Genomic DNA, 27,228 nt, shown 5'->3' with positions numbered 1-27,228 from the left:
TTTAGTAGACGACAGGTGAAAACAGATTTTATAAACGTCACTATAGCGTAAGAACGCATCGATGGACACCTTAATACAATTCTGCTTGCTTCAGTTTCTGAGAAGTACAGATTCATCATGTCCACAAGTTGGAGTCATTCAAAATGGCGCTCTATGTCACGATAGCCATGAATGGAAGACATAAATATTTTGACAATCATGAATGTCGTTCGGGTACCTTTCGTGTCAGTCTCACATTATTCATAAAGTTGTGTTTTTTTTTAATTTATTCTACTTTGATAGTTAATACATGCACAATCCTTCTACTTAGATATTTTGAAAATAATTTCTCGCTTATATTTCGTTAAAGTGAAGCATAATAGCTAGAGTCAGAGTCTTTAGCAGACCATTTCACTGCAAATCGGGACCTTGTTTTAAAGGACAAGTTCACCTTCATAAACATAAGGATTGAGAGAATGTAGCAATATTAGCAGAACACATCATTGAAAGTTTGAGGAAAATCGGACAATCCGTTCAAAAGTTATGCATTTTTGAAGTTTTTGTGCAGTAACCGCTGGATGAGAAGACTACTGCAATGTGTGAATAACTTAGATGTCACATGCGTACAACAATATAAGGAAAATATAAAGAGAATTTCACAAAATTTCATCTTTTGAAAAAAGTACACATTCCCCCGACTCGTTATCGACAAATGTTATGGGTAATATCATTCCCCCTGCCTTTAGAAAGAGGCAAGTCAAGTGCTCTTTTATTATGCGAAAAAAGTGAAAATATGTTGAATTTTCTTTACATTTTCTTTATACTGTTGTACGCATATGACTCACAAGCTGTAGTAGTCTCCTCATCCAGCGGTTCCAACACAAAAATTTTAAAAATTCATAACTTTTGCATCGATTGTCCAATTTTCCTCAAACTTTCACTGATGTGTTCTACTAATATTGTTGCATTCTCTCAATCCTTATGTTTATGAAGGTGAACTTGTCCTTTAATGAGTAATATTGACATCAAAATATAGAAAGGTAAATTGGGTGAACAGATCGAATAGTGGCAAGCATTATTGTTGGATTTTTTTTCTTCATTTCAGTCATGCCCAATGTTCTGAAATGTTCCTTATACAGGACTAATCATCCCTCTCTTTTTCAGAAGGGCTGTCGTAATTTGATGTCACGTAGCTATATTTGTCAACTAAATATCCTGAGGATATAACATTACCCGCCTGGATAATGATATCTAATTCAAAATGGAGAGCTTGCATGCTCCTCGGCTCGTCGTGGTGTCCTGGTGTCGTTAGCGGTAGTGTCGCCCCTAGCACTGAGGATCATTATGTCTTAGAGAGAAATATCACTCACGGTGTAACAGGGCAGACCCTGATAAACGAGACCGACAATGATATGAAATAGAGACAGTAAGATGAAGATCAGCGAAGGTTTTGGAAAGAGAGAATAATTCAAAGACATGGAATAACGCACACAAAATAACAAACACACACACGCACACTGTCTTATAGCGACGAATATCATCCCTTGTTCGGGAGAACGCGAGAGCTAACTGCTGGTCCCAAACACCATGGAGGTATCCATTTAGATCATTTTACGTGGTGCGCTGTGGTTAAACAGTCCTCTGACAAAAGAGCTCATCTTCAGTCACAAGTGAAATACTGATTTGTTTTTGAGATGAAAAAATGTGGACTACACGCAAGAAACGTATCGATATCGTGACAGAGCGGATAGTTTGATGCTCCTCTTGGAAGCTTTGTTATTATTTCTATTAATTTATAACGTCTTTACAAGCTTGTCTAAAAAAAAAGAAAAAAAGAAAATACCCCTTAGGAATAAAAGTTCGTCCTTTTTTTTTTTTGGGGGGGGGGGAGGGGTTGATTGGTGGGGTTGGTGGTTTATAGAACACCCAACTCGAATGTGACCTTTAAATAAAAACACGAATAACGAAATTCATTTGATTAATTCTACATTTAACATTTCAGTACAAAAAAAGGTGCTTATCTTCGACATGTGCCGAAGGAGCAAAAGTTTTCATAGTTGGGAGTGAGTGAAATGGAAAGACTTTGCAAAAAACAAAATCTGACGGTGACAATTAAGCTTTTTTATGTAAGAAAAACGGACACAAAAGAGGAAAAGGAGAAAAGGCAAGAAAAAAAAAAGCGAAGGGGAATGGGAATAGGAAGAAGGAAGAAATAGAAATAAGAACAAAGATGAATGAGAAGAGGAAAGAGGAAGACGAGGAGGAGTTATTGATAATGATAAACGATGATGACAAGAATGGTTCATCTATAAGGGGTAGATAAAGTGGGAGGCAAAAGGAATGCGTTAAATATCTTCAACAGTAAAATGATGATAAAAAAGGCGAGAATTACCTTTGTCACCCTTGAATTGTTAATGTCTGATATCCTTGACATGCGGTCTTTTTGTCTCTTCCCTGTCTGTTTGTCTGTTTAACTGTCTGTATGTCTGTCTGTCTGCCTATGCATGTGCCTGCATGCTCTTCCTTTCTCTTCATTCGTCATCCCCTCTGGAAAAGTGTCCCTTCCTACACGCTACTTTGAAATCAATTAGCGCTGATGAAACGCCGGAGAACGATACCACACTGGCGGGAAAAATGAATTGTAAAATACCGGACTGATGCACGGAGAATGAATTACCATTTATTTCGTTGTTAATCAAAACAGTTGGCTAGCGCATTACAATGGATTTAGAGGAGTCGGAGTTACATGAGAAGGGGCCGTTAGAAAATAGGGAAGAGAAAAACAACGAAAAAGTTATATTTCTCTTTCCCTCTAAATTACAGAAATGGGATGAGGTGCAATTAGAAAAGTGATCAGCCTACTCTATTTACGTTTTGGAAAAGAACGAGAGGAGGGAGAGAGGGAGAGAAAGGAAGAGCGAGATGGAGAAGATTCAAGTGTGTGTTTTTAGTATTTTAATCAACCCCGTTATTTATGCTCATTTGGTCAGATCATCTCGAATTGTTTAAACAGACAGCGGGGCTGGCCGGGGAATAAATCGCTCCTCAAACGAGCAGAGAATGAAACGCAAAACCCGCGAAGAGTATAAATATATATAGTTTCGCCAAAGTAATTGATATTTTATCTGAGAGACTTATTAGGCAAATTGAACTTCGTTGTCGATGGCATTCTTCCACTTCTTCTGTCTCTCTCTTTCTCTCCCTCTCCCTCTCCCTCCTTCTTCCCTGTCCATCTATTTCGTCTGTTGCATATTTCCCGTCGGTGCCCAAAGTGTTGCTCGAAGCACATCTCAACCCGTCTCTATCTATTTCGTAATAAAGTCGGAAAATAATTGAAACTTATCCTCCGTTTTCCTGCCCTTTTCCATCTTCTCTCGAATCTTCAGATTGCTCAGAGAGAGGGAGAGAGAGATGGAGGAAAAGGAAAAGAGAGAAACAGAGAGAGATTGAAAATTTCTTTTCAAGAAGATTGGATGGGCTTACATCGCAGACATGGAGGGACAAACAGGGTTTAGTATTCTACTGCCTTGTTTTCTGATTTTTTTTTTAAATATATCCTAGCCGTCCCGGTCATTTTCTCATGGACTCTCTGAGTTTTCAATGCCTCAGGACGGAAATGAAAGAGGAAGGAAAATATTCAACATGGTGAGAACGTAAATACATAAGTGAAAATTAGGTAGCCATAGAAGCCATTAATTAGGCGGTTGGTTGCCGAAGGCTCTTGTGAGTTTTTGGAATAATAATGTCGCCTAAATATGACGATCGTCTAACTCTGGCAAGATTGTGTTCTGAGGCTGAACAAGCTGATTATTATAGACTTATTACAAAATTCTTGTACATCACAACAAATTTTTCTTGCACCTCAAAGTGAGATTTCATATTTATGATGCAATTCATTGTGAATTTGACTTCAAGTCAAATTTAATTCCTTATACCTTCTTCCGTAGCACATTAGTTGTTTGCCCATGCTGTGTAGTTCCCCTTTTCAGCTTTTAGAAGGTTGGTTGTCTTGTAGTTTTCTCCTATTGCGTGATAATCAGCGCATGCGTACTGTGCCATCACCTTTATGGATATTAAAAAAAGGCAGGAATTCTCGTGGCCACTGTTTATGTCACGCCAGGAGAATATCAATCAAATATAAACAGTTTGACAATCATTCCGCCAGATTAACAGGCCACGGGCATATCCTATTTGGCAGGGAAAACCAATCGGGGGAAAATAATCATCCTGATTGCTTCGCAGAGTTATTGTTTTATCATGATCACGAGCCAATTTGGGGAGTTTGAAGGAAAATGCCATTGCGATCTTGCTGCCGCTCACTTCGCCAGACTTTCTCACCAGGCTCAACAACACTTTGCTTTTAGAGATCCATTGACACTTCAGGAGGTTTACACGCTACTTCTTATTGCTGACCATTATATCTGTTTCTCCATGTCTCAACTTCTTTTTGATAATAACTGTATACAAGTAGGAACACATAAGCTATGTATATAAACAAACACAAGGCTATTATTGTAATATAATCGTGTGTGCGTTTGTATGTACAATGTATGTGTGTTCGCATGTGTATTTATGTCCCACAATATTGCTTTTCTTGCTCGTTTGTAGGCTAACCTGTCTAGTATATAGCTCGATGAGCAATCTCAACACGAAGTACAATATCGACACTGCGATGACTTATCGCTCAACGGAAGACATAACTTCAAGTATAGAATTATCCCATGCTTCTTCTGCATGGCAACATAAATCAGTTGATTGATATAGAATTACCTTTTCCTTCTTTATGGCTTCTTTAACGTCGTTTTTGCACATACTTTAGCTATACAACCGTGTTAGTTTGTAACTAATTTAAAGGAAAATGAAATTGAAATTCTATCTAGTAGTTGTTTGTTTCAGTAATCGGATGCAAATTGATAACTCGAGAGACTTCTGCTTCAAAATATTCCAAAATTCAAAAGTTAGAAATCGCTTTTGAACCTTGAACACTACTTTCAGAATAAACCGAGATGCACAAATATCTAACGAATCATTGTTTCCTGATAGCAAACAAATGCAAGCAAATAGCAAGCAAATAGAAAGTAAAAGTGAAGAGAAATCTGGCTATTGTTATTTCCTCATTTCACCACCTGTTTAGACCGTAACGTGTTGCAAATGAATAACAGATGAAGGAAATGACTACTTGCAATTTATGAATGAAACAAAAGCCTTGCCAATGAATGAGAATTATGCGAAACCTTCTCGAATAAAGAGCAAAGACAAACAAAGAGAGATATATTTTCTGTGTAATGACGGACGGATATGGATACTCATTTGCAAAAGAAAATGAAGATAGCGAGGATATTAGGGGTAATGCGGTGATTTCAGCTTTCCGCTTTCAATCATCGGCTGAAAGTGAGTCGAACTTGCGGGAATTACGGCTGGAGCAGGGGAGAATCCTCTCGGTATAGCTCTACGAACTGCGAGAAGAAGTTCCTCTGAGGCTAGGTGTCTAAGAGGACATGTACATCTTACTCTGATCAGTCACATGTTGTCACGTTAAATCTTTAGTCGTTTTAACATTGTTGTTGAGCAGCTTTTGTAAAATACATTTATGTACCGGTATGTTTTTCTTCAGTTTTGTATTATGTATTGTTTATGTATTGTGTTATGTATTGTGTTATAGTATTGTATTAATCTATAATAGTTTTGTATTAATGTGTGCTCTTTCCCCGTCATAACTACCTCTTCTGGAGCGCAAACAACAAAACAAAACAACAAATACTCAAGTCAACCAGAGCTAAAAGGAGGTAACACGGAGAAGTCGAAAATAGTACCATAAAATAAGCCAAACATTTTATTTCAACTTGTGATTTATGTCAAAAAGTAAAAGAAAAGAAGAGATCATTAAAGGAAGGATTGTAATAAAGATTACACAATACAATGGAACACTCTAAAATTGCCATCCTTTGTGTCGAAATCCTTTATTTTGTTTTAACGCAGATTTGAGTTAAAACTGCCTTTATTGCACGTAAATCAGAGAAAAGGTAAAGAAAGAAAAGTTAAGAAGAAATAGATTAGGTTAGTATTTTAGACGAAGCACATACTGCCAATTGGACATCTGTCTACTTAATGTACTAGTAGTTCCAAAACAAAATTGTATGAGTGGTGCTGTTTTAATGGTCTCCTAAATCTCATTGAATTTCTGTATGCTTTCAATATTCTGCAAACTTATACATTTCTTTTATTATACAGTGTGAAATAATTTATGCATTCAATTTCTGTAAAATATTACTATATTTCTGCTGGAAATGGAAGTATGAATGGATGGATGAATGAATGAATGAATGAAAGAGAGACTGAAATGTATGATATCTTTTAATTTCAGGGAGAAATATACATGCATTGCGTATACATACCTAGTCATATTATGTATATAATCACGTACAGGCATAGACCTCTATGTCATTATATGACATTAACATGAGGAGAAAGGAAGAGCAAGATAGAGAGGCCGGGAGAGAGAGAGATGGGGGGGGGGGGGACTGATGAGACCATGGCTGTTATTCAAGAGTGTCTGAATTATTTTGCTTTTGTCTTTTTCGAAAGGGGGTGAACACGCACACACACACACAGGACACGCCGTCATATATGGGGGGGGGGGGGGCGATGACAAGAAAGAAAAAAAATGCTCGGACTGGTTCCTTTAGATCATTCCAGCTTTAGATCACTCCAGCGATCTAATATTTCATCTTAATTCTTATGGACATAACCGAAAAGTACTTTCTTCCATGCAACGTAATCATCGAGATGAATTATGGTTCTTGAAAAGAGAGGGGAAAATGAAGCAAGAGAGAGGGGGAGAGAGATCCCCAGGACGCTGCTCTCAGATGCAGAGAAAACTGATCTGCTTTCAAGGAATTGATGACATTTCATGATCCACACCAAGATGTCATCGCCACCTGATCTCGTTTCTCGTCGGGGATTTTCTCCAAAGAAACACGTTCGGAAAGCAAGACACATTTCCCAATTGGCCACGGTCACTGGCAGTGTGCAGAGTGCGCCTGTTCCAGCGTTCCGGATTCTGCCAATCGCTTAGCGCGTGTCATACCGTACGCTAATCGCGCGAGCTCTGATGCGACGCCCCTTGTAATTGGTTAAAAAGCCGTAGAAAAAACGTCTTGGGTGAGAGATTGAACCAATCGCTTAGCTCGTTACGCCAGTCATTAGTGAGTAATCGTTAGTGCACCGCCCAAGCCCTGATGAACGATGTTTACGCATTGGTTAGTAATGACACCGTGTTTAAAAGATTTGTGGGAATTAAAAGAAGCTTTCAGAATATTGAAGCCGGTGGCTAAATCATTAAAAAGTGACGATTTTGTTGTTTCAGAGATCGGGGGGAGATAAATTCCAATCAGACTCGTGATGAATTACCCTATTTCTCTTTGTCGTACACATGATATTCAAGAGGTATCGCCTATGTATGAGCCAGATATCGTAGACACTATAGTGACACATCCTAGTCTTATAAAAGAGTAAACGATGACTATAAAATGACTATTAAAAAAAAAGCAACCCTCCCCCCCCCCCAAAAAAAAAAAAAAAAAAAAAAAATCTACTCCAGGCAGTTTTCCTTGTTCTTATTTGATTGACGATTTGAACAAATTACAGTCTTTTCTTCTGTCTAACCATCATGGAAAACGTGGACCTAACAGTTTGAAGATCTCTGTCGTGATTTCCAACATAAAGCTTTCTTTCTGGAGAATTACTTTGTCAAGTTTGTGGCCTTAAGGTTTGTGGTACACAAGAATAACATGCAGCAGAATAGTACACCGCATTTCACGGTAAAGTTTCCCTTTCTCTCTTTACAAAGAAAAAAAAATATATGAAAACAATTTTCACTAAGAAAGAAAATGAGTTTCTCGACCGCCATTCAAGGTCAATCCACACTTATCAGTTCCAATCAGTCCGTCCTGTCTGTAAATTGGCGCAAAGCACCATACAACCAACTGTCTCAAGGTGATAGCAATGAAGTTTGAAGAACGATACCAAAGTGATCTGCGGTAGGACGGACAGCAAGAGAGAGATACAGATAAGACGGCAATTTGTGATGTTTTTAGTAAACTTGGTAAACTTAATGTTGGCCCAATCATCTGAGTAACTAACAGTAGGATCTCTCCATGAAAAAGGGCAACTGCATCTTATATAAAGCAGTTTATCTCAATGTCACCTCCTAACTTGACCAGAAAGATGCAATCATCATTCACAACATACCGGTGAAGCAAAACATTGCATTCTTATGTCATGTTAACAGCATTAGGCAAAATGATCGACAGCATAGTAGGAACAATTTTAGTGACAACTTAATAATGATTCCATCCTAGTTATTTATTAAAGAGTTCTAAAATAGAATTATTGATAATGATGCGATAAGGATAACAGAGTGTTAACATTGGCCAAAACAAAAAACAAACAAACAAACAGACAAACAAACGACGACGATGACGACGACAGCAACAAACCGTGATAAGCACGATCATATTCAAGGTGGTCTCACCAAAGTTCAATTTTGTTGAGTTTCGAATCATTTTCTCTGCCTCATGATGCTCTGAATTCAAACGAAACTGCAGCAACTTTCCAATCTCTCACTGGATAAAATGAGGTTTCATATGGGTGAAAAAAAGTATTTGAAGATACATCGAAAAGGAATTTCCATAGATAGAAATTAATTTTTCGAGTGAAAATTTGCAATGATAAAGCAGAATATTCACAACTTTTTCACAGATGGAAAGGAATTTTCATATATGAAAAGGAGATTTCATGAATGCGATGCACTGCTTTCAAAGAGGCCCGAGTGAACCTTATATGTACTCTCTTCCCTATAACTCTTTAAACATTTGGGTGCTATAATCAAAGAGAGAGAGAGACGAAGACAGAGAAAGAGAAGAAAGTACAGTAAACCTAACTATCTTCTTTTACTGATCTTATCTGGTAAGAACATTGAATGCATTATAAACAATTTGCCTCCAATTTCAAATGATTAACTGTAGAAAATGAACTCCCGACGGTTCGAGTCTTACAGAAGATGAATCTGGGTGTAAAACAAGCATTGATTGAATTGGCCAATGTGCCCCACTTATCCCTACAATGTGTGCACAATTGCATGATTTCCTTACCAGCTGAAGAATTTTCATCATAGATTTTTTGTCCATTATCTATAAATATGATTGATTCACCAGATACCTACCTGATTGAAGTGTGACTGATATTTCCCTTTATGTTTAGACAGTGACATATTTGTTGAGGCAAACTAAAAGCCGACTAACTACATTTCACTTCGAAGAATCTTGCCTTGAGTTTGCAGCTTTTCCCGCGTTTCCGTCATGTTTACAAAATGACAGGCTTAAAAACATCGAATTTCATCTCAATTTAGTGTCGTTTCTGACACTTTGAGGTCCAGCCGTCTTTATTTGACAAATCAAGAAGAGCACAATAGTAAATGGGTAGTATAAAGTCAAGAGTATGCAGATTACTGTTGATTCTTGAACCAGTCATGAAAACGTGTTTCTAATTCAAAGAAAGTAAAGCACACATACCTCGTACTAGAGGTTTCAGCAATGAAAGAAGCGATGACCAATTTCTACAGAGGTCAGTAGAAGTGACATTCACATTTACTACTCAACTGAAGTATTTTCTTTCCATAGTCAAACAATGAACAACACGTGAAGTGTCTATACCATGGAAACAACTGGTTTTCATCTGATGCTCAAGCTGGAAGTCCCTTGAAGGAATCGTTAGAAACGCATGATACTGATTAAAACAAACAAACAAACAATCAAACAAACAAACAAACAAACAAACAAACAAACAAACAAGCAAACAAGAAACCTGTAATATCTGCCATGTATATAAATTTGACATATTCATATGCTTTCAATGCGAAAGTAAATGGTGAAGTGTGATAACATGAACTTATCAGATCATATAATGCTGCAAGGTGTGATAGAAAAAGATAGGAAAGGAAACTTTTATGTCTTCGAGTGACGTTCCCTTTGACTTTTTGAATAGCATTAGGACTAGTGTTTACCTGGAAACTTGATTACTGTAATTGTGAAACGTATTTGAAACTTACCTAATATGCTATCATTGTCATGATAGCTCCGTATCTTACTTCTATAGTAAAGATTTTTTATTTACTGAAACAGATATGACAACAATCTCTTTGAAATTCTCTTTGAGGCTAATGTGGCACATGAAATAAAAATATTTTGTTCCCCTTTTTGTTTCTTATGGAATACGCAATTCTCGATATTATTGTTCGAGGGAAAATGTTTCTCTACTTACGTGGGACATTTGTTCTTTCAGTTTTTGTTTTCATTTTTGTCTTTGATAGATTTCAGATCCCTATTCATTTTGACAAGTTACTGTTGCTAGAGAAATGAAAAAAAAACCGAAACAAATGGATAATAAAAATTTGTGGGAGCCGTCGTAAAATCCAGCCCCTTATGGTTGTTGAAATTGAGTTTGACTCGGCGGGCAATTTGGTACGGGTTGTTCCGATTTCCCATGATCCTTTGTCGCGGCAACTTCGGCATGTTGCTTGAAGAGGGATCCTGTAACAAATTAAGCTCGCGGATAAAAATAACATTATTCCCCCGATTTGGACGCATTAATTTGATACATGTGAATCTAGATGGCTGTTGAAAGATGGGAGAGGCAAACTGTACTACAGTTTTTCTTTGTTTCTTGAAAGTCTTTGTTCTAGCTGGAGGAACTGGGAAAATGCAAGGAACAATTTTATGATTGGAAAAAAAGAAAAGAACAACAGGGTTTGATATAACTTTAAGGTTTTATCATCTGACATTTAGTAGAAACCTCCAAAGGTTAATGTCGTTGGGCCAGAGTTCATTATCTATCGTACTGAGTTAGGTTTGATTTGACCAGTTGACCCACATCATATAGGATTTAGAAATTAAGAAATTACACCCTGCAAATATCACTTCATACGATTTTCATAGTTTGAAATCTAAAAGAATAAATTTTCATTCGTGTTGTGTTAGGTACTATGGCATTAGATGCACATGGTCCTGTATTATTATGAGTAGTGTAAAATTTCTGCAACTCTCTTCATTCTCTAATTCTCTTATTTCTTTGTTTTTCTGAACACAGTCATGTGAAGATATTGTCGTTCTAAGAGTATCCACTGAATATCTATCAGTGTACGGTGCAAGACAGTCTTGTTAATGCCCTGGCTGACTGCAGATCTAGTAACATGCATGTTATAGGATTACTAGGGCTCTTCTGATTGATATAGTAAGAAATGAAGTGATCATACATTTATTCAAAATAAAATGATAGCTATTAAACAACGCTATTAGCAAGATGAGACAGAGAGTATTATAAAACGCTAGTCGGAGAGCAGTAAATGGACTATGTCGACCTGAGAAAATGGGTCAGGCACGTGAGTTTTAGTGTTCCTTGTCGACAAAGGAGACAAAAATCATGACCGCCTTTTCAGCAAAAACACTCCATTCCGCTTTACTCGCCTTCACTATTGTTAGTGAGAGTGGGAAAGAGTGAGAGAAGGGTGGGGGGGGGGGGGACTGAGAGGGGAGAGACGAAGAGAGAGGGAGAGGGTGATCGAGAAAAGGAGTTGAACAGGTGAAAGAGAGAACAAAAATAAAAATGGGGCCGAATTCGTTCTAGTTCGAAGTGTCATCGTCGTTTGCCATGGTGAGCAAGCATTGTATATGATAATTGTGAAATGCAGGAACATGGTTGGGGTGGGGTGGGGAGGGGATAGAGAGGGATATGGGGTAGATTGCTAATGCTATTCGTATACATCATGTCGGCCACGGCAATCACGTTTCGGGTCACAGTGGACAATGGACGTGAGACAACGCGGTGGGACGGATGGGCAAACGTGACAGGCCATGGATGAGGTGCTAGATTGTTAAACTGTCAAAAAATTTGCCACGGCAGTCCGATGCAGATGACAAACTTAGAAGGCCGTATTAAAACGGGATGAGCTCGACAAAACGCAACAGCACGTAATAGGCTGTAACAAAACTTGAGCACGGTCTGTAGTGTGACGCGACGGGAAATATTTGTAGTCTAGCCCGGGAGTCCAGCCTGACCAAACGCAATGAGAACGGCGTTTGACAGGTACATGTTCCCTTGAGCGAGGGCTGGAACGAACATGACAACAGGAGAAAAGGGAGAATATCCCACCCACTCAGGGCTCGCTACGTTTTGGGCAAACGCTGCTGCCGTGGCCGCCGGGAATATGGTGTAAACGTAGCATTAATAAGATGATATCCATAATATTCTCTTAATTTGGGGTAAACAACTTTAAAAGGAACAAAATCAAATATGTCTTCAAAAGAGTATCACAAAGGCGTTGTTACGAAAATATCGCCAATACAAAGAGTAACAACCTGAGACAATTAAAACGTAAAAGGTTGTGATCGTGAACCGAAATTCCGCAAGTCTACTAACACATCCCTTGTTTGGAACCTCTAATTTGCTGCATCGGATTCAAAATCGTACAGAACACCTCATTTTTTACTCCTTCAAGTGTCATCACTGCCACACCCTGTTGAGCACAATGTCACCTCATGATGACTCTCATCTATTATGTAGTCGTCCAACAGCAAGGAAGTTGATTCTTTAAAGCGATTTTGAGACAAAGTAGGCTTCGCATTTTTGTCTCCAATAGAGAACCTTTTGAATGACGGCACCACCATGACGGCTGAAAGTGGGCACCAAATAGAATGTCGTGGTCTCATGGTAAAATTTCGTTTTTGAGAATACACTCAGAGGAGGGATATACAAACTGGAAGAAACATATCAGTGAAAGTTTGAACCGAACATAGTAAGATAAGGTTTTGACGCATAGATGTAAAGTCGTCTATTACTGGGTTCAGTGGGCACTTTACAGAAACAAAGCAAAACACAGCGAAAAAAGAAAAACAAACAAACACACACACACACACACACCACACACACACATACAAACATATTGCTTGCACTTTCACAGTTGTAATTTCATATGCAGACAAAAAGAATGTGAGTGGGATATTTCGTCTGTCAAGGGAATTGTTAAAAAATAATCACTCATGAATATCTGTATAGACTCATTGAATGTAGCAATGTAGCAATCAGTGAAAGTTTGAGGAAAATCGGGCAATCCGTTTAAAAGTTATGCATTTTTAAGGTTTTAGTGCCGCCATCGCTGGATGAGAAGACTATGACAGTTTGCGACGTCACTGCAGGACTTTAGGATTTTCACAGTGTCATGACGTCACACTTTCTCTAATTTGTTTATGAGTTTCATAGTTTTAGCTATTATAATTTACTGTTGTTCAGAGGTTTGCTTCGCAGGAGGTCTTTAGCACTATAATAAAAATGGTTCTCGGATTTCGGGATTTTTTTTTTTTGCGCGAACGCTTTCAGATGCCTTCTCAGCAAAATTAATCCTTCTCCCCCTTAACTGGATAATGAAATTATAATGAAAATAGTCTACCTTACAGGCATAAACAAGTTTATTGGTACGTTTAACCACCTAGCTCGTGCGCTAATGATGACATGCTTCTACTCATCTCGATATAACATCATCATCATAATTATAGCAGCAACATCAAGGCTAACTCTGAACAAAGGCAGCTAACCCTGCTTGATATCGTAATGACTGAGTGATGTTTTCGTTATGAATACAATTTTGAAAGTTTTAGACAGATGCCCAGTCGCGTAAAGAAAAAAAAATGCTAAAGTTCAGTTTGATTCCCAATTCAGTGTGAACTGCCTGCACACGGTATACAATCTATCAAGAATTTAACAAGAAAGAGAAGATATAGAAAAAGACAGAGAGAGAGAGAGAGAGAGAGAGAGAGAGAGGGGGGGGGGGGGGGGAGAAGGGAATGCCGAGGCAAATGAGGGTAAAAGGGGGCGAACTCTCCTTGAAATAAATCTTTAAAAACTAATCAAGTCGCCCATCGACGTTTTTGCTGCTCATGCTCCATAAACAAGAAGGGCGGCTAAGTGACTACAGTGATTACCGATAAAAAGGTGCTAACAAAACCGCTAAAGACAGACCCTCGTAAACCATGCATGTAGGACTTTTATTTATGACTTTAAGATAGCAATGCAGGAAAGGGGTATGTTGTAAATTTAGTCGAGTAGACGCTCACAGAGATAGAAGTGCTTCAGAGTGTTTTGTTGTCGTTTTGCACACAAGATAATCTCCCCCCCTTGTCCTATTAATTATTTCAGAACGTAGCGTAGCCAGCACTAACACTAATGTAAAAAGTTTGATTACAGACAGTTCACAAATTTTCTCACTGAGCTCGTATGATTGGTTCTTTAGTTTGAGCCTCAAAGTGTCCCGACTGAGGCTAGTGTTCAGGATATTATCCCGTAGGCCTGAAACACAGACTGTGGACAGGGCGTGCATATATGAAAAGGTCCTTTTGAGTACATTATTTATGTTGTACAAATTTTCTATTCCTGCAGAGTTTATCTCGTCGTTTGCCAAGGCAAATCAAACTAGGGTATTATACTTGGTTACACATTCGGTAATATATTCCTTTTTACGGGGTCATAATGCAACATGTAGAATTTAGGCTCCCCCCAAAAAACAAACAAACAAACAAACAAACAACCAAACAACAACAACAACAAACAAAACAAAACAAAACAATAGAAAAAAAGAAAGAATAATAACACGTTCCTGAAAATTTTAAGACTTTATTGTCAAAAGAATGAATTTTTCTTGAATCTTTATGTAGTATAAAATGAGACATCTGTGCACTATGTTCTACAGTGTAGGGTATTTGCGATATGGGTTTTACTTGGGTTTTCACACTTGCAGCGAATAATAAAATGAATATGTTGTGCGAGACTAATATACATGGAGCTATTCGGCCAAAAGATGGCGCTTCATGCCGCGTAATGCCCACTGCCGGGATGCAAGATAACAATCTAATAGACGCCCGTTCTGACAGTGAACCAAATTAATGTAGGGCTACATCGCGGCAATCGGTCAGATGGTAGGTCTTTACTATCATCTCTATGTTGCTGGTACGTCATAAACAAAGATCATCCCCAAAATCCTTTATAAAATTAGCCACATATCAAAGTACTTTCCTTATTTCTTCCTTACATCTAAATGCAATTCAATCCTACACAGACAATTTCATTGAAACTGCCTTAGAATTTTGAGTCAGGAAAACGTCAAATATTTGTTACCTCTAAGTTTATGTAAATTGTTAATCTCCTTACCCAGAATTTCACACTCAGTTTTCAAACTTGCCCCTGTTCCTACATGGCGAATATGCATGAGAAGGGAAGCAATGGAGAGAGAGAGAGAGAGAGAGAGAGAGAGAGAGAAGGCCTAAGGCAGGAGAGGGAGACGGGGGAAAAAAGCCGAGGCAGGCAGGAGAAACTTTCTTCTTCAGCTGACGTGGGGTATTCTGTGGTGTTGATTCTCCATCTAATAGGAGGAGTAATGTTCTTCAGGATAAGGTAATAAATCACATATCTGTTATTTGATGACAACTGACCTTTTGCAGAACCAACACCCGGGGATAGACGGGCAGATCACATTGATATTTATTTGGATTATTTCCGTGTCGAATGACCCAGGATGCGTTGATTAAAAACCAGGAGGGCTTGAGGGAGGCGTAAGGGACAAATCTGGTCAGAAGTGCAGAGAGGAGGAGAACGCTGGATGTGAAGTCAACGTATACTAACACTATAGTCTGTTCCCACTAAAGCCTTCGGATGATCGAACTCAAGAGGAGATGACTTCAGTCTCAGAGCAGCGCACATCCTTGCGACCCAAGCATGCCAAGCTTATTGTGGTTGGTGGTCCCTAACGAGATGTTAAAGTTTTATTGTACTCGTTCGTCAACTGCTCTGTTCATCTTTTCATATAAAGGAAAGAGAAACCACAAATGAATTCAAACACGTTTACCTCCTCCAATCCTTTTTTAAAAATTTCGGATACAGCTTCCTTGATGACTACTCTTATTACTCTTTTCTTTACTCTTTTTTCCCTTCACCATAGAATGTCTTTTGATTTGGTGAAAGCCATTGTTTCCCTTATAGTGATGCATGTCAATTTATGTTATTATGAAATTATCATGCATTGTAGCCATTTGTATATCTTTCGATGTGCAGCGCATAGCAACTAATTCACATAACCATGAATTTAGTATTGATGATGAAACAAACTGTGTGTTAAGAGATTTAATGGTATAGTTAGCGGCTTATATATCTTACCAGGAATGATCAAGTATGAATGATTATCACTCTTCGAGTAAAATGTAAATCTAAAATTATGACTAAATACGCAAGAAATCCTGTCTGTATTCGGTGATTATAATTTTTTTCTTTTACGTCGGCAAACAAAAAGTATCTCTGTACCATGACCAGAAGAATCCCTAATTTGACATAACCTTTATATCGGATTTTGTAACAATCAAGCGTTTTGGGTAGCAAATTTAACACGAAATTATATCGACGGTATCAACGGTGTTCTCGTTGTTTTTTATTCATAGCTTGCTTATTCTCATGTACACACTCACATGATATCATACACACACAAATTATGTAATACATAATCCATCGCCCCCTCTCTCCCTCTATTTCATCTTTATAATACGACATAAATAATGTTATATGCTGATGACCGAAAAAATATCATACCTTAAGGTTGGTGATGTATCAATAGTTCTTGGTCCTTGCACTATCCAAGTGAAAATATCTATTTTTCGCATCTCTTTCAATTTAGCTATCCGTTCAATTGTCGAGTGTCCAACTGATTGTCTAACCATCTTTATTTTCATATCTATTCATCAATCTATGTACCTCTGTTGCGCGCTCTCTCTCTCTCTCCGTTTTTGCCTTTCCCCTTGTACTGCCTTCTCTCAGCCTCACTTCAAACAGCTGAAACGTTGCTATAAAATTCAAATAAACACTATTACGGCTAGAACAGGACCAGAGGTCAAAAGCGCCGATGTCATCTCCCACGCAGTCAGAAAGTATAAAAGTATGCTTCAATATGAGAGACTGGTAGAAGTCTACCAAAGTACTTTTCTCACCCTTGCTGTTGTCATTGAGCTGAAAGATGGGTGAGGATTGGTTCCCCTTTGAACTACCGCCCCGTCGAACTGCTCAGCACATCACTTGACGACGTCCCGAGTTCGCTGTTCACCCAACCACTAAAAAGTATGTATGTGTTTTTCAAAATGAACTCACTCAAAAACTTGAAGAGGTCTAGCGAGTGTATGACACGGTTGACAGCTGAAAAAAAGAAGAAAATAGCGCACTTTTTTAGACTATATTGAATCATATCAAGAGACCTTGACGATCTCTCTCTCTCTCTCTTCTTGTGGAGAACTGTTTGTCTTTGGTGACTGAAAGTCAAAATAAAGTTATATCTACCTCATCGTTTATTTGCAGGTCTCTTGCAAAGTCCAGCAGTAAAGGGTAAAATTCAGGATCTTGAATTCTTACGCCCTTGTGCATGTCCCTCCCTCTCACCTGATCCTCAATCTACATGTGAACTCATGACACTCAAAGGAAATGTGTTAAGCTCTTGAGTCCAATTTTGGTTCGGTAGAAAGACAGTTTAAAAAAAGATAAAGAAAGAAAAGATGTGGGTCGACTCGTGACTTGTACTATATTGTGTGTTATAGTTTGATCTCAATCAATCGAACACTTTGATTGATCCTACACATTGATCATGAATCGTCACTACAGAAGGCCCGATAATACAATTCTTTTCGGAGTACGATAAAAGGAAAGTGAGATCAAGTATCTTAGTAAATGAAATACGTTTCAAATATAAATGCAGCATAATTTGTAGATTATTTACAGTGTGTACAGTTCCCATCTAAATGGTTGAACACTCAACGCCACTTTCGAATAGTGAAATTCACATTATTTGGGAAGACCTTGGTTCACTTTTAAGCGGGATCTTCACGCCAGGACCTCAGCGAACCCCGGTTGGTGAGAATACACCGAAAGAGAGAGAGAGAGAGGCCGAGGTGCAGGTAGGTGGAGTTGCTTGGGCATTACCACGCGAATGTAGAAAAGTGTTAGATGCCCGCCGAACCAGCGGCACGCGAATGAGCGGCATAGGCACGCGACCCGCACGCTTGTTAGAGAGCAGGATTCGCCACGGCTCGTGCTGCTCTCAGCCAGCGAGTTCAAAGAAGACCTGAGTGGAGGCCGAAAGTTACCCGCGCTCCACCGGCAGCGTCTCTAAAGTAAAGCGTGTTTATGGGATACTAAAAGTTCTAACTGGGTAAGTTAGTTCCACTTGCTACTTACATGTTCTGCTTTAAGTAAACTCTCCCCGTGATATCACACGAATAGAATAATTATTTATGAATAATATCGGTACTCTGGGAAAGTGGTTGTAATAATTCAATGAAAGACTTACGCCAAGGTATGAGTAACGGTGATTATGAAAACAATAGAGCAGAAGTGACAAGAAATGAAACCCACAACTGAATAAGGTTAAGAGAAAGGAGAATATTGTAATCGGATATGTTAAGCACCTGTCCATTTAACGACCATGTACATCCACTCATTGATTCGGTTGGATACCTATTCCACACGAAAACCTGTTCTTCACCTTTTCAAACTTCTGCATATAGGGAGGGAATACCATTACACAAATTGTAAGTCTTAACAGTATTTACTCCTTTGCCAATGTGTGGAGTGAAATCTATTACGCATGGGTGAATCTATTGTTTGGCATATAAAACTAGATGGTTTCTTGTTTTGCATTTTTTTTGTGTTCAATAATACATGCATAATAATTATATACATGTATGTATCACATGGAGGGATCTTTTAAGTGAGACCACTGGTAGATCACCTAAGTGTTGTCACCGCAGGTTCTATGTGACTCCCACGACTTGGGGAGAGAGAGAGAGAGAGAGAGAGAGAGAGAGAGAGAGAGAGAGAGAGAGAGAGAATATGTGACACACATTTACTTCCCATCTACCAAATCAATGTTGGAAGCAACTTTGTTGTGGGCTTTCCAAAGATGACTAACATTCATTGGTACTGGCCACATTGTGGACTCAAACTCTTTTAGATATATTACGTCTTTGGTCATGTCTGAGGCCTCCCCTATGTTTCACACTCGCTGGCCTATCACATGGAACTCTGTAACATGACTTCTATCATGGAGATTACTTTGGTGCTTGCTTTCTGTCACAGGCAGACTGGTCCTGGTTGTTCTACAAAGGGCACATTTTATACAGATATACTCTGTGAGTGCCCTTGCTTGCAGAGGCAAGTTCATGAATTGGGAATTTTTGCAATACGAGATCCCACGAAAGTCCTTCAAAATTCGGTCGTACTCGGCTTCATCAACATTGGTAAACAGAACAGTCGCTTCATAATGCTTGTGGGCTCTCGTCTTACCTAGCAACAATGATAATATAGTTACTATAGTACCAATGCAAACGTCAATTACTTTCAAGGGCTGAATTTAGATAGCTTATGACAGTGAGCAAATTACGGGCTACGTAGCTGTTAAAATGAAACATCTGTACCGTGAAAACTGAGTGATACAAACGCATCACTAGAAGAAATGCACAAACACACAACACATAAACACGATTATTATTATTGTTTTTTTAAACTGCCTGATTTTTATCAAAACAATCTAACGGTGAAATGTGCCCACTTTATGTTATGGCCCATAGCAGTGAGAATGACCTTTATTGTTTACAATAGGCTGATGTTGATGAAAACCAGAACGGCTTCATTTGAGTGTCCCAATCTCCCTAGCCTCCGTCATGTCAGCTTCAAACGAGTGATTTCTCTGTCATTACACAAGGCACTCCCATTCCAGACGGTGACCTTTGCCCTCGGAAGTAGCTCAACAAAGAGCGTTACGACTTCACCACCCCCGGTGTTTGACTAAGAAATCAGACCCGTTCGTGCGCCACGTGGTTAATCTCACTTTAACCTTGCAGAGTATTTCAACAAAATATGGATAAGTATTTGTCCGCGAGAAGTGAGTTCTGACTTTTAGTGAAGAACTCTTTATTCTAGTACATTTATTTTCCTTGTCCATGCAATGAGTGTTGTACAGAGCGGTCATAAAATGAAATGATAAAACTCAATACGGCTGATTTTTTTTTCCACTTGCAAAGGTTAACATTTATGATAAAAACAAAAGATACTCGCCTGAAATCAAGGTATTATACAGTAACAATTCACATGAATTTATTCTGTTGCTAACAGGAGCTCCGACAATTCTTTTTACGTGTAATTGTACATGAGCTAATTTGGTCACTTTAATGAGCATGTTTAAAGAAAATACACAATGTAGATATGGTTTAGGGTCCTTTGTTTTTTTTTTTTCTAAATATCCTAATCTATTACGTTAATAGTGAAAATTAAACTGTGAAGATACATATTTTTATCATCATTTTCATTTTAGTTGTGACGTCAAAATTCTCGGTGTCATAAAATGCGAACTTCATCCGCCATTTCTACACTCTCACTTCCAAAATTGTTGTGTGTAATTATGCTTGTTTAACAGCTCCATACAGTTTTTAACATTTCTTCAGACTAAATTAGTATCTCCATGCCAAAGGTAAAGTCACGTGGTCCCACCAATGTGCACCATCTTCGCGCTGAGGAGAGTGGTTTGAGTCTGCTGTCAGAAATGTATCTCAACAGGATTTGCGTGTCAGAATACTTCAAAGTTCAAAGTTCAAATTTATTTTCATTTCCATGAAATAAACAGAGAAAATCATATACAATGTATAAGCAGAACGTATTTGTATAATTATTTGTATAATTACAAAAACCTAAATCAACAAAATACATGTGATGATGAGTAACAAAAAGAAGAAAACATTCTATTTTTATAGATATATACATAAATTATATATGCATAGTACAAATGACACTGATTTCTCAAAGGCGTTTAATTTCTGCAAACAGACATGCGATGATTTTAGAATCTATCCATAATGAGCTCAGTCTTCTTTGGCAAGGTTCAGAGTCTATTTGCTATTTGTCTTAGTATTAAACATTTTTGACAGAAGCCTACATGTTTAATAATTTTCTAAAATTGGAACTTTAAATAGTCAGTGTCCTTTATGTACGTGGTTTCGAAAACAAGATAATGCAACACTTCTCCATGTTGATTAGTAATCAACCAAAGCTCATCATAGCACTTTTTTGTTGTTGTAAAATCTGATCGTGTTCATATTAGTTTTGAAAAAGCATATTGCAATTGTATGTAAAGTCTTTAGTCTAATTGTTAATCTTGTCTGCCTATATTGTTATCTGTGCAAGATCAATTTTCTCACTTACTTTCAGTGAATTATCGAGAAGCTCGTAGAAGATTTTAACTATGTATCACGTCTGGAAATGGTATTAAAGGGCCATGGACAAAGACCATATCACTACCATGAGATCCGCACCCCCTTCGCGTTGACATACACAGACAAACACACATACAAATGCATGTGCACTCACGAACAAACACACATACACCTCACACGTCTCGTTCATCCCCTCTTCCCTCCCTTTTCTCCTTATCCTCTCCCTCCTTCTCTCTCTCCCCCTCTCTGTTTCTCTCTCACCATGTTTACCGTCTATCCCTCTCTGCTCTACCCTCATGTAGCAAAGATTTAGTTAAACTTTAATTTACGGATATGAATTGATAGCTAATGAAATCTAAATACTCCTTACGCTTTTATCACATGTAGTCGTCAAGTGCACACGTGTCAACAGCCGACTAAAGATTAAAATTTCCCCCTTTTGGGAAGGTAATTAAGTGTGAGAGTTAAACTCAAATAATCACTGCGTGGGTTTAGTGGTGAGAAAGTGCTTTATTAGGTGTACTACTTTCAATTATGGAACCATATCCAACACACTTCTTGTGGACGGCCCAATGATCCTAGCACTGGACTTGATCGAATTTCATGCAGTCACACAGCCTGTTCAGTGACGATGTAGCGAGAAACTATATACTTATCATATATATATATATATATATATATATATATATATATATATATACATAAATACGCACATATGTGTGTACAAATTTAATGACTGCACACTCAGTGAACTGTAGTAGCTGTAGTATATAGTAGTAGAATTAGTAGTACGATAAAATCATTATTTTGACATCGTAGGCATTACAATCATTGTCATTTCTGTCGTTATCACACCATGTTAGCATTACAGGACATGGTATTAGTACCAGTATTACAAACAATAATCTTCATGAATGTCAAAGTTCTACTAAAATCCCATTAACTTGTCACCAGATGAGAGATTGTGATAATCTAAAGTATTGTAATCAGGACATTGAGACATTCACTGGATATTTAAAGGGAATGTATAATTTTAGTTGAGACCTAACTTCAGGGTTGTTTTTTTTTTAAGATAATGAGAAACCTCTTATGAAATGTGAAAGAGCATGTAATTCCAAGAGAAATTCGATTTTTATTTGATGAAAATTGGTTTTGAAATGGTTGATATATCCAAAACAGAACAAACCTATTAAAAGGTGGGATCCACCTTTTATTACGATTGCTTTGTTTAACTTTGTTTTTGGATGTCTCAGCCATTCCAAAACCGATTTTCGCCATATAAACTTTGAATTCCTGTTAGAATGGCATGCTCTGTACTATTTCATAAGTGGTTTCTTGGTATTTCGCAAAAAGTTAAAAGCCCAATCCTCAACTCCACCAATACTTTACCATCCCTTTAAAGTCTACTGTCCTCAGTAGGTATCGCTCTTCGATTTTCTGTTGCATTAATCAACATTCAAATTAGCTGATTGAAAAGCTGACGGAACCTATGAAAGGGAAACCTTGCACAGAAAATATTTGATTTTATTATTGGTTTTATCTCATCTTTATTCTTTCCTTCAATAAATGAATAATAATATGGGACATCAGTTTGACATGTGACTCCATGAACTCCACAAGCCATTGATCAGTCAGAAAAAAAAATACGAATCATGAAATGACCATCATATCAGGCAACCATGAAAACCTTTACATAACATTTCTCCAAGTCTTGCAGCTGAATGGGAATGATTGTATAGTCACTGATAGTGTCGCTTCCCAAACATCCGTTTATCATAAATTTGGTATCAAAGAGCATGTAGAGTATGAACTAAACAATAACTTCATCAAAAACGGCTGATACACGCATGTGACAGACATGATATAACATTTGAAGTTTGTTTCCAGACAGAAATTATGGAAACTCATCTCCATCGTCATTCTATGAAACCTTGAAGTCATTCTATGTGCATCTTATTCTGACAGTAGGCTTTAACTGGATGATGTCGAACGCGGCACTAAGACTCCAGAGCCTTTCATGGAATGCCGCCATGCGCAACACGAATATCTTACTTGTAAATAATAACGATATCGCACTTTTTATTCTTTACTTCTGACTTTATTTCGGTGCAATTCTGATTCCCAACTACCATAATAAACTGATAAGGAAAGAATGTAACAAATCATCTTTATAATTTAGAAAATAACCAAGATATAAAAATTGCAAGGGACTTTTAAACTATCATCACCTAAGTACCTGTCAATTATTTCAGACTTTGATAACAAACCACCAATAGCTGTCGGATAGGGTTTGGAACAATTGAAAAAGCACATCCATAAACGCTTGGGAATCTAATGCATTATAGCCTTTTACTACAACAATATAAAACTGCAACAATCCTTAGATTCACTGTGAGCAATCTATCGAGAAGTTGGTTACTTACATTTTTTTTTTATTTCGTCGGTCGCGATGTCTTTAATTTACTCTTAATGCTTTCAGTGACATAAATGATGTGTGCCTATTCACTAAGAAAATGTGCTTATCATGACCACAAAGAGTGTAGGTTTGATAACTTTCCTCTCAGGTCGTTTTATCCATTGTGAAGACAGTGGGACAGAAAGCGATATCTGTGAAAATAATTATTCATCCTTATATGAAAACAAGTTTAGATTTCTTGATATTAACGATGCAACTCTGGAGAAGGAAGGTCAAGAATTGTTACCCCACTCGTTCTCTCATGTTCTTAAAAACGAGAAGAAATATTGATGGCACATTATGAGGTTTTCTCTCTGCTCAAATTGAGTTGGATACGGGGTGGCCGACGGTGTGGGGACCGGAGCGGCACTCCATTGCCACCTGTTGTCTTCTGTTCAGCTTCAGACACAAATCAAATTCAAACATGGAGAGAATCATCCAGAGTGACAGTGACAAACAGCGGCTCTCAAGACAGCGAGTCGGTAAAGTGCGGTTTTATACATCCGTTTAACTCGCTATTAAAATGTTCGATAATTTTTGGCACGAAGAGCACGAAAAAGAAATAAACGCACACGAGCCATGTAGCTCGTGATGCATCTAAAGCAATAAAATTGTGTAGCTATGGAAAACCTCCTCGGTGACACATTTTGCACAAAGTATGCACACCACACTCACAATGAAATATTAGTTTGACTGTCATCACAGTATAACGAAATAGCAGCCTGCGGAAGAATTCAAAGATGTTTCTGCTTTTCGACATGAATAAAAAGAGAGTTACGATGGCAGCTCTTAAATCACCATAGAGGGGGAAATGACGATCAGTGCAGTGGGGTTCAGTGCAGTTCCACATTTGCGCCGGGTGGCCCAAATTTTTCACATATCAAACGCTACTTGCTGCTATGTGGAAAGTAAAGGTAAGAATTGTTGGTCATAGTTAATCCAATAATTTAATTTATCTACTTTAAGGTTTCATCGCGAGTCATGAAGACGGCTGGAAGATTTTCCACTGTTGCCAACATTAGAAATAAGTCAAGACATTTCAGGGAGCAAAGATAGCAACCAAAGAAAGTGGATCAAGAGAATATGATTAAGATGTTTATAATATTGGAAACCAGTCATTTATACCTATTCCATCGTTTCCACGTAAACCAACCATCTATAAGTTTAATATTTCAATACTTACTAGAATATCAAATGAATGATCGACATTCTACACTTACGGTGTTCTAACAATGTTGTGATTGATGAAATGGAAATACAACACGATCGCGAAAAGACTGTATTGAGGGAGAAAATAACAAAAAAGGAAAAAGTCCTCTAAAATGATTCTACAGTGGATAATGATAAAAAGACAGAGAGAGAGAGAGAGAGAGAGAGAGAGAGAGAGAGAGAAGAGAGGATCGTAAAGAGGTAGCTAAGAAATTTGACAAAAATAAGATTAACAAGTCACTTGTCTTCACAGAGTTAAAACATGTTTATCAGATGAATTGATTCTTACCGGGGATCTCATCAACTATAGTTGCTTAATTGAATATGAAAGAAAACAGTTTGTGCATTAGACCCTAGGGCACTGTCTTTAATTATGATTTCAAAGACTCTTGGATGAAACTAGGCACTGCTTTCTTTTATATTATACCCTTATCTCCCGCTGTCAGTTTAGAGTAATGTTACCACTGTCACTGCTATAAAGTGTATCATCAGCAATGGTGAAACTATGGGCATCTTACGTGAAAGCACTCTTTTTTTATACATTATTGGAAACAATATTATGAGTCTCTGAAAACAACTGAAGAATAAAGACTTTATAAAGTTATGTAGAAAGTAACAAGGAGTAATGGGAAATGGATTGTAAGGACTTTGCGCGACTAGGAATAGAAATGGAAGGCGCGAGGCCCGGACAGCTACTCCTCGATGTGAGAGAAAGATTGACAGGGTATCGGGAGCTGACTAAAATGAGGAAAGCTATTTAGAGAGTTTTTGCAAACAAATCGCACGAGGCCCAGTTTGGATTTTGCGACTGATCGGAACGCTGTATCAATATTCGAACCGCGGCGAACGGAGGCAAGGCAAACAGCTTAGTTCAAGGCTCGCCGAATCACAGCACAAATGCTGCCATTTGACTTCTTAAACTTATAGCAATTTGCAAAGTTGACTGTTCTTTTTCCCTCTCTCGCCATAACCCGGGTCCGTAAAATTGTCCCTTTTTACGCTGTCCATTTGCCATTGAAGCCGCAGGGAAAAGAGGGCAAAAGTCACCCATGAAGTGCGGATATTACCCTATTTCGATAAGGGGAGAAGTGTGACCTATTATGAAATACGTCTGTCGATTGTTGTGCTGTGTATCGCATTTTCCCCGACACTCTTTTTGCGAGCAGAACAATGGCGTCCAGAAACGACCAATTGACTTCTGCGTAATAACTTTCAAGTAGCCGACGAAATTTACAAGTGCTGTGTACACGTATGAGTGAAACAACGGATGAGAGATTAAGTATCTCGATATCTGACCTTTCAGTCATTGTTTGAGGATGTTTTGCCATAGGTTGTCGAAAGTAACAGGTCGCAAGTAACATAAGCTCACAGAATAGTATAAGCTTAAAAAGTAATTACATTGTGTAATTATGTAATTCTTCACAAACACAAATCAAAAGCTGTCATAGTCCAACAAATCATAGAGCGCGTCAATTGCAACAAATCAATATGTAACGCTTTCTGTCAATATATGCATATCAGCGACGCATGGAAAGTAAACCCAAATTACACACTCAATAATCGGCAACCCACCTTGAATTGAAATTAGTACAAAACGTATTCATTGCGCGTTTTAGAAATTCTTGACTCTTTTTCATGCATGCTGTAATATAAATTGATTTTTTAAAAACATAAACACATGCAGATGAAACAGATATTCGGCAAAATATCAATATTGTTAGGATAAAAAGGAGCAAAACGTTCCAAAGATATTTAGTCAAGGAAAATGGATGGACATGAAATGTAATTTTGATTTGTCTGACTTACCGCTTGGGTTCACCATAGAGATGGGAAGAGTCTTGGCCGCGTTGGGGAAGAATTGAATGATGGGTGCCGAAGCCGGTCTCTGGGAAGCTCTAGCCGATACAGGTGTGGGAGTTGCGATGTGACTCTTCATGCTAACTGGCGGTACGGACGAGCTACAGGTTGTCAGTGTGTGAGGAGAGTCGGAAAGGCTGCCGAGCTTTAAGGCCATGGCTGCTCGAAAGGCGCCGGAGGAAAATCTTCGGCACTGACTGTGCGGGACGAGAAAAAGTGAATGAGAACGAGGAGGAAGAGAAGGATGCGGTGGCGCATGAAGCGTTTCCAGGGAGATATGGAGGCGAGAATGGGATGCTAGCTTTTTGTCTTCTTTGAGTATGAGGAAGAGGGGATGTGGTGGTAGTTAAAAATGATCAGAGTCTTTTGTCTTTAGAAGTAGTCGAG

General features: G+C 38.2%; 1 protein-coding gene across 1 annotated transcript in view; it reads right to left on the bottom strand.

Moving 5' to 3' along the window:
• Nucleotides 1-26,998, bottom strand: part of LOC139743283 (uncharacterized) — a 32,335-nt gene extending 5,337 nt beyond the window's left edge. Inside the window, exon 1 of the mRNA XM_071653776.1 lies at nucleotides 26,791-26,998. Within this exon, the coding sequence (XP_071509877.1) occupies nucleotides 26,791-26,998 (208 nt within the window). The remainder of the gene's footprint in view (nucleotides 1-26,790) is intronic.
• Nucleotides 26,999-27,228: the final 230 nt, after the last annotated feature.

The sequence above is a fragment of the Diadema antillarum genome, unplaced genomic scaffold (assembly GCF_040938485.1).
Source record: "Diadema antillarum isolate AM-2024a unplaced genomic scaffold, OU_Dant_1.0 seq00001065_RagTag, whole genome shotgun sequence".
NCBI lineage: Eukaryota > Metazoa > Echinodermata > Echinoidea > Diadematoida > Diadematidae > Diadema > Diadema antillarum.
This window is presented reverse-complemented; position numbering and strand designations above follow the sequence as displayed.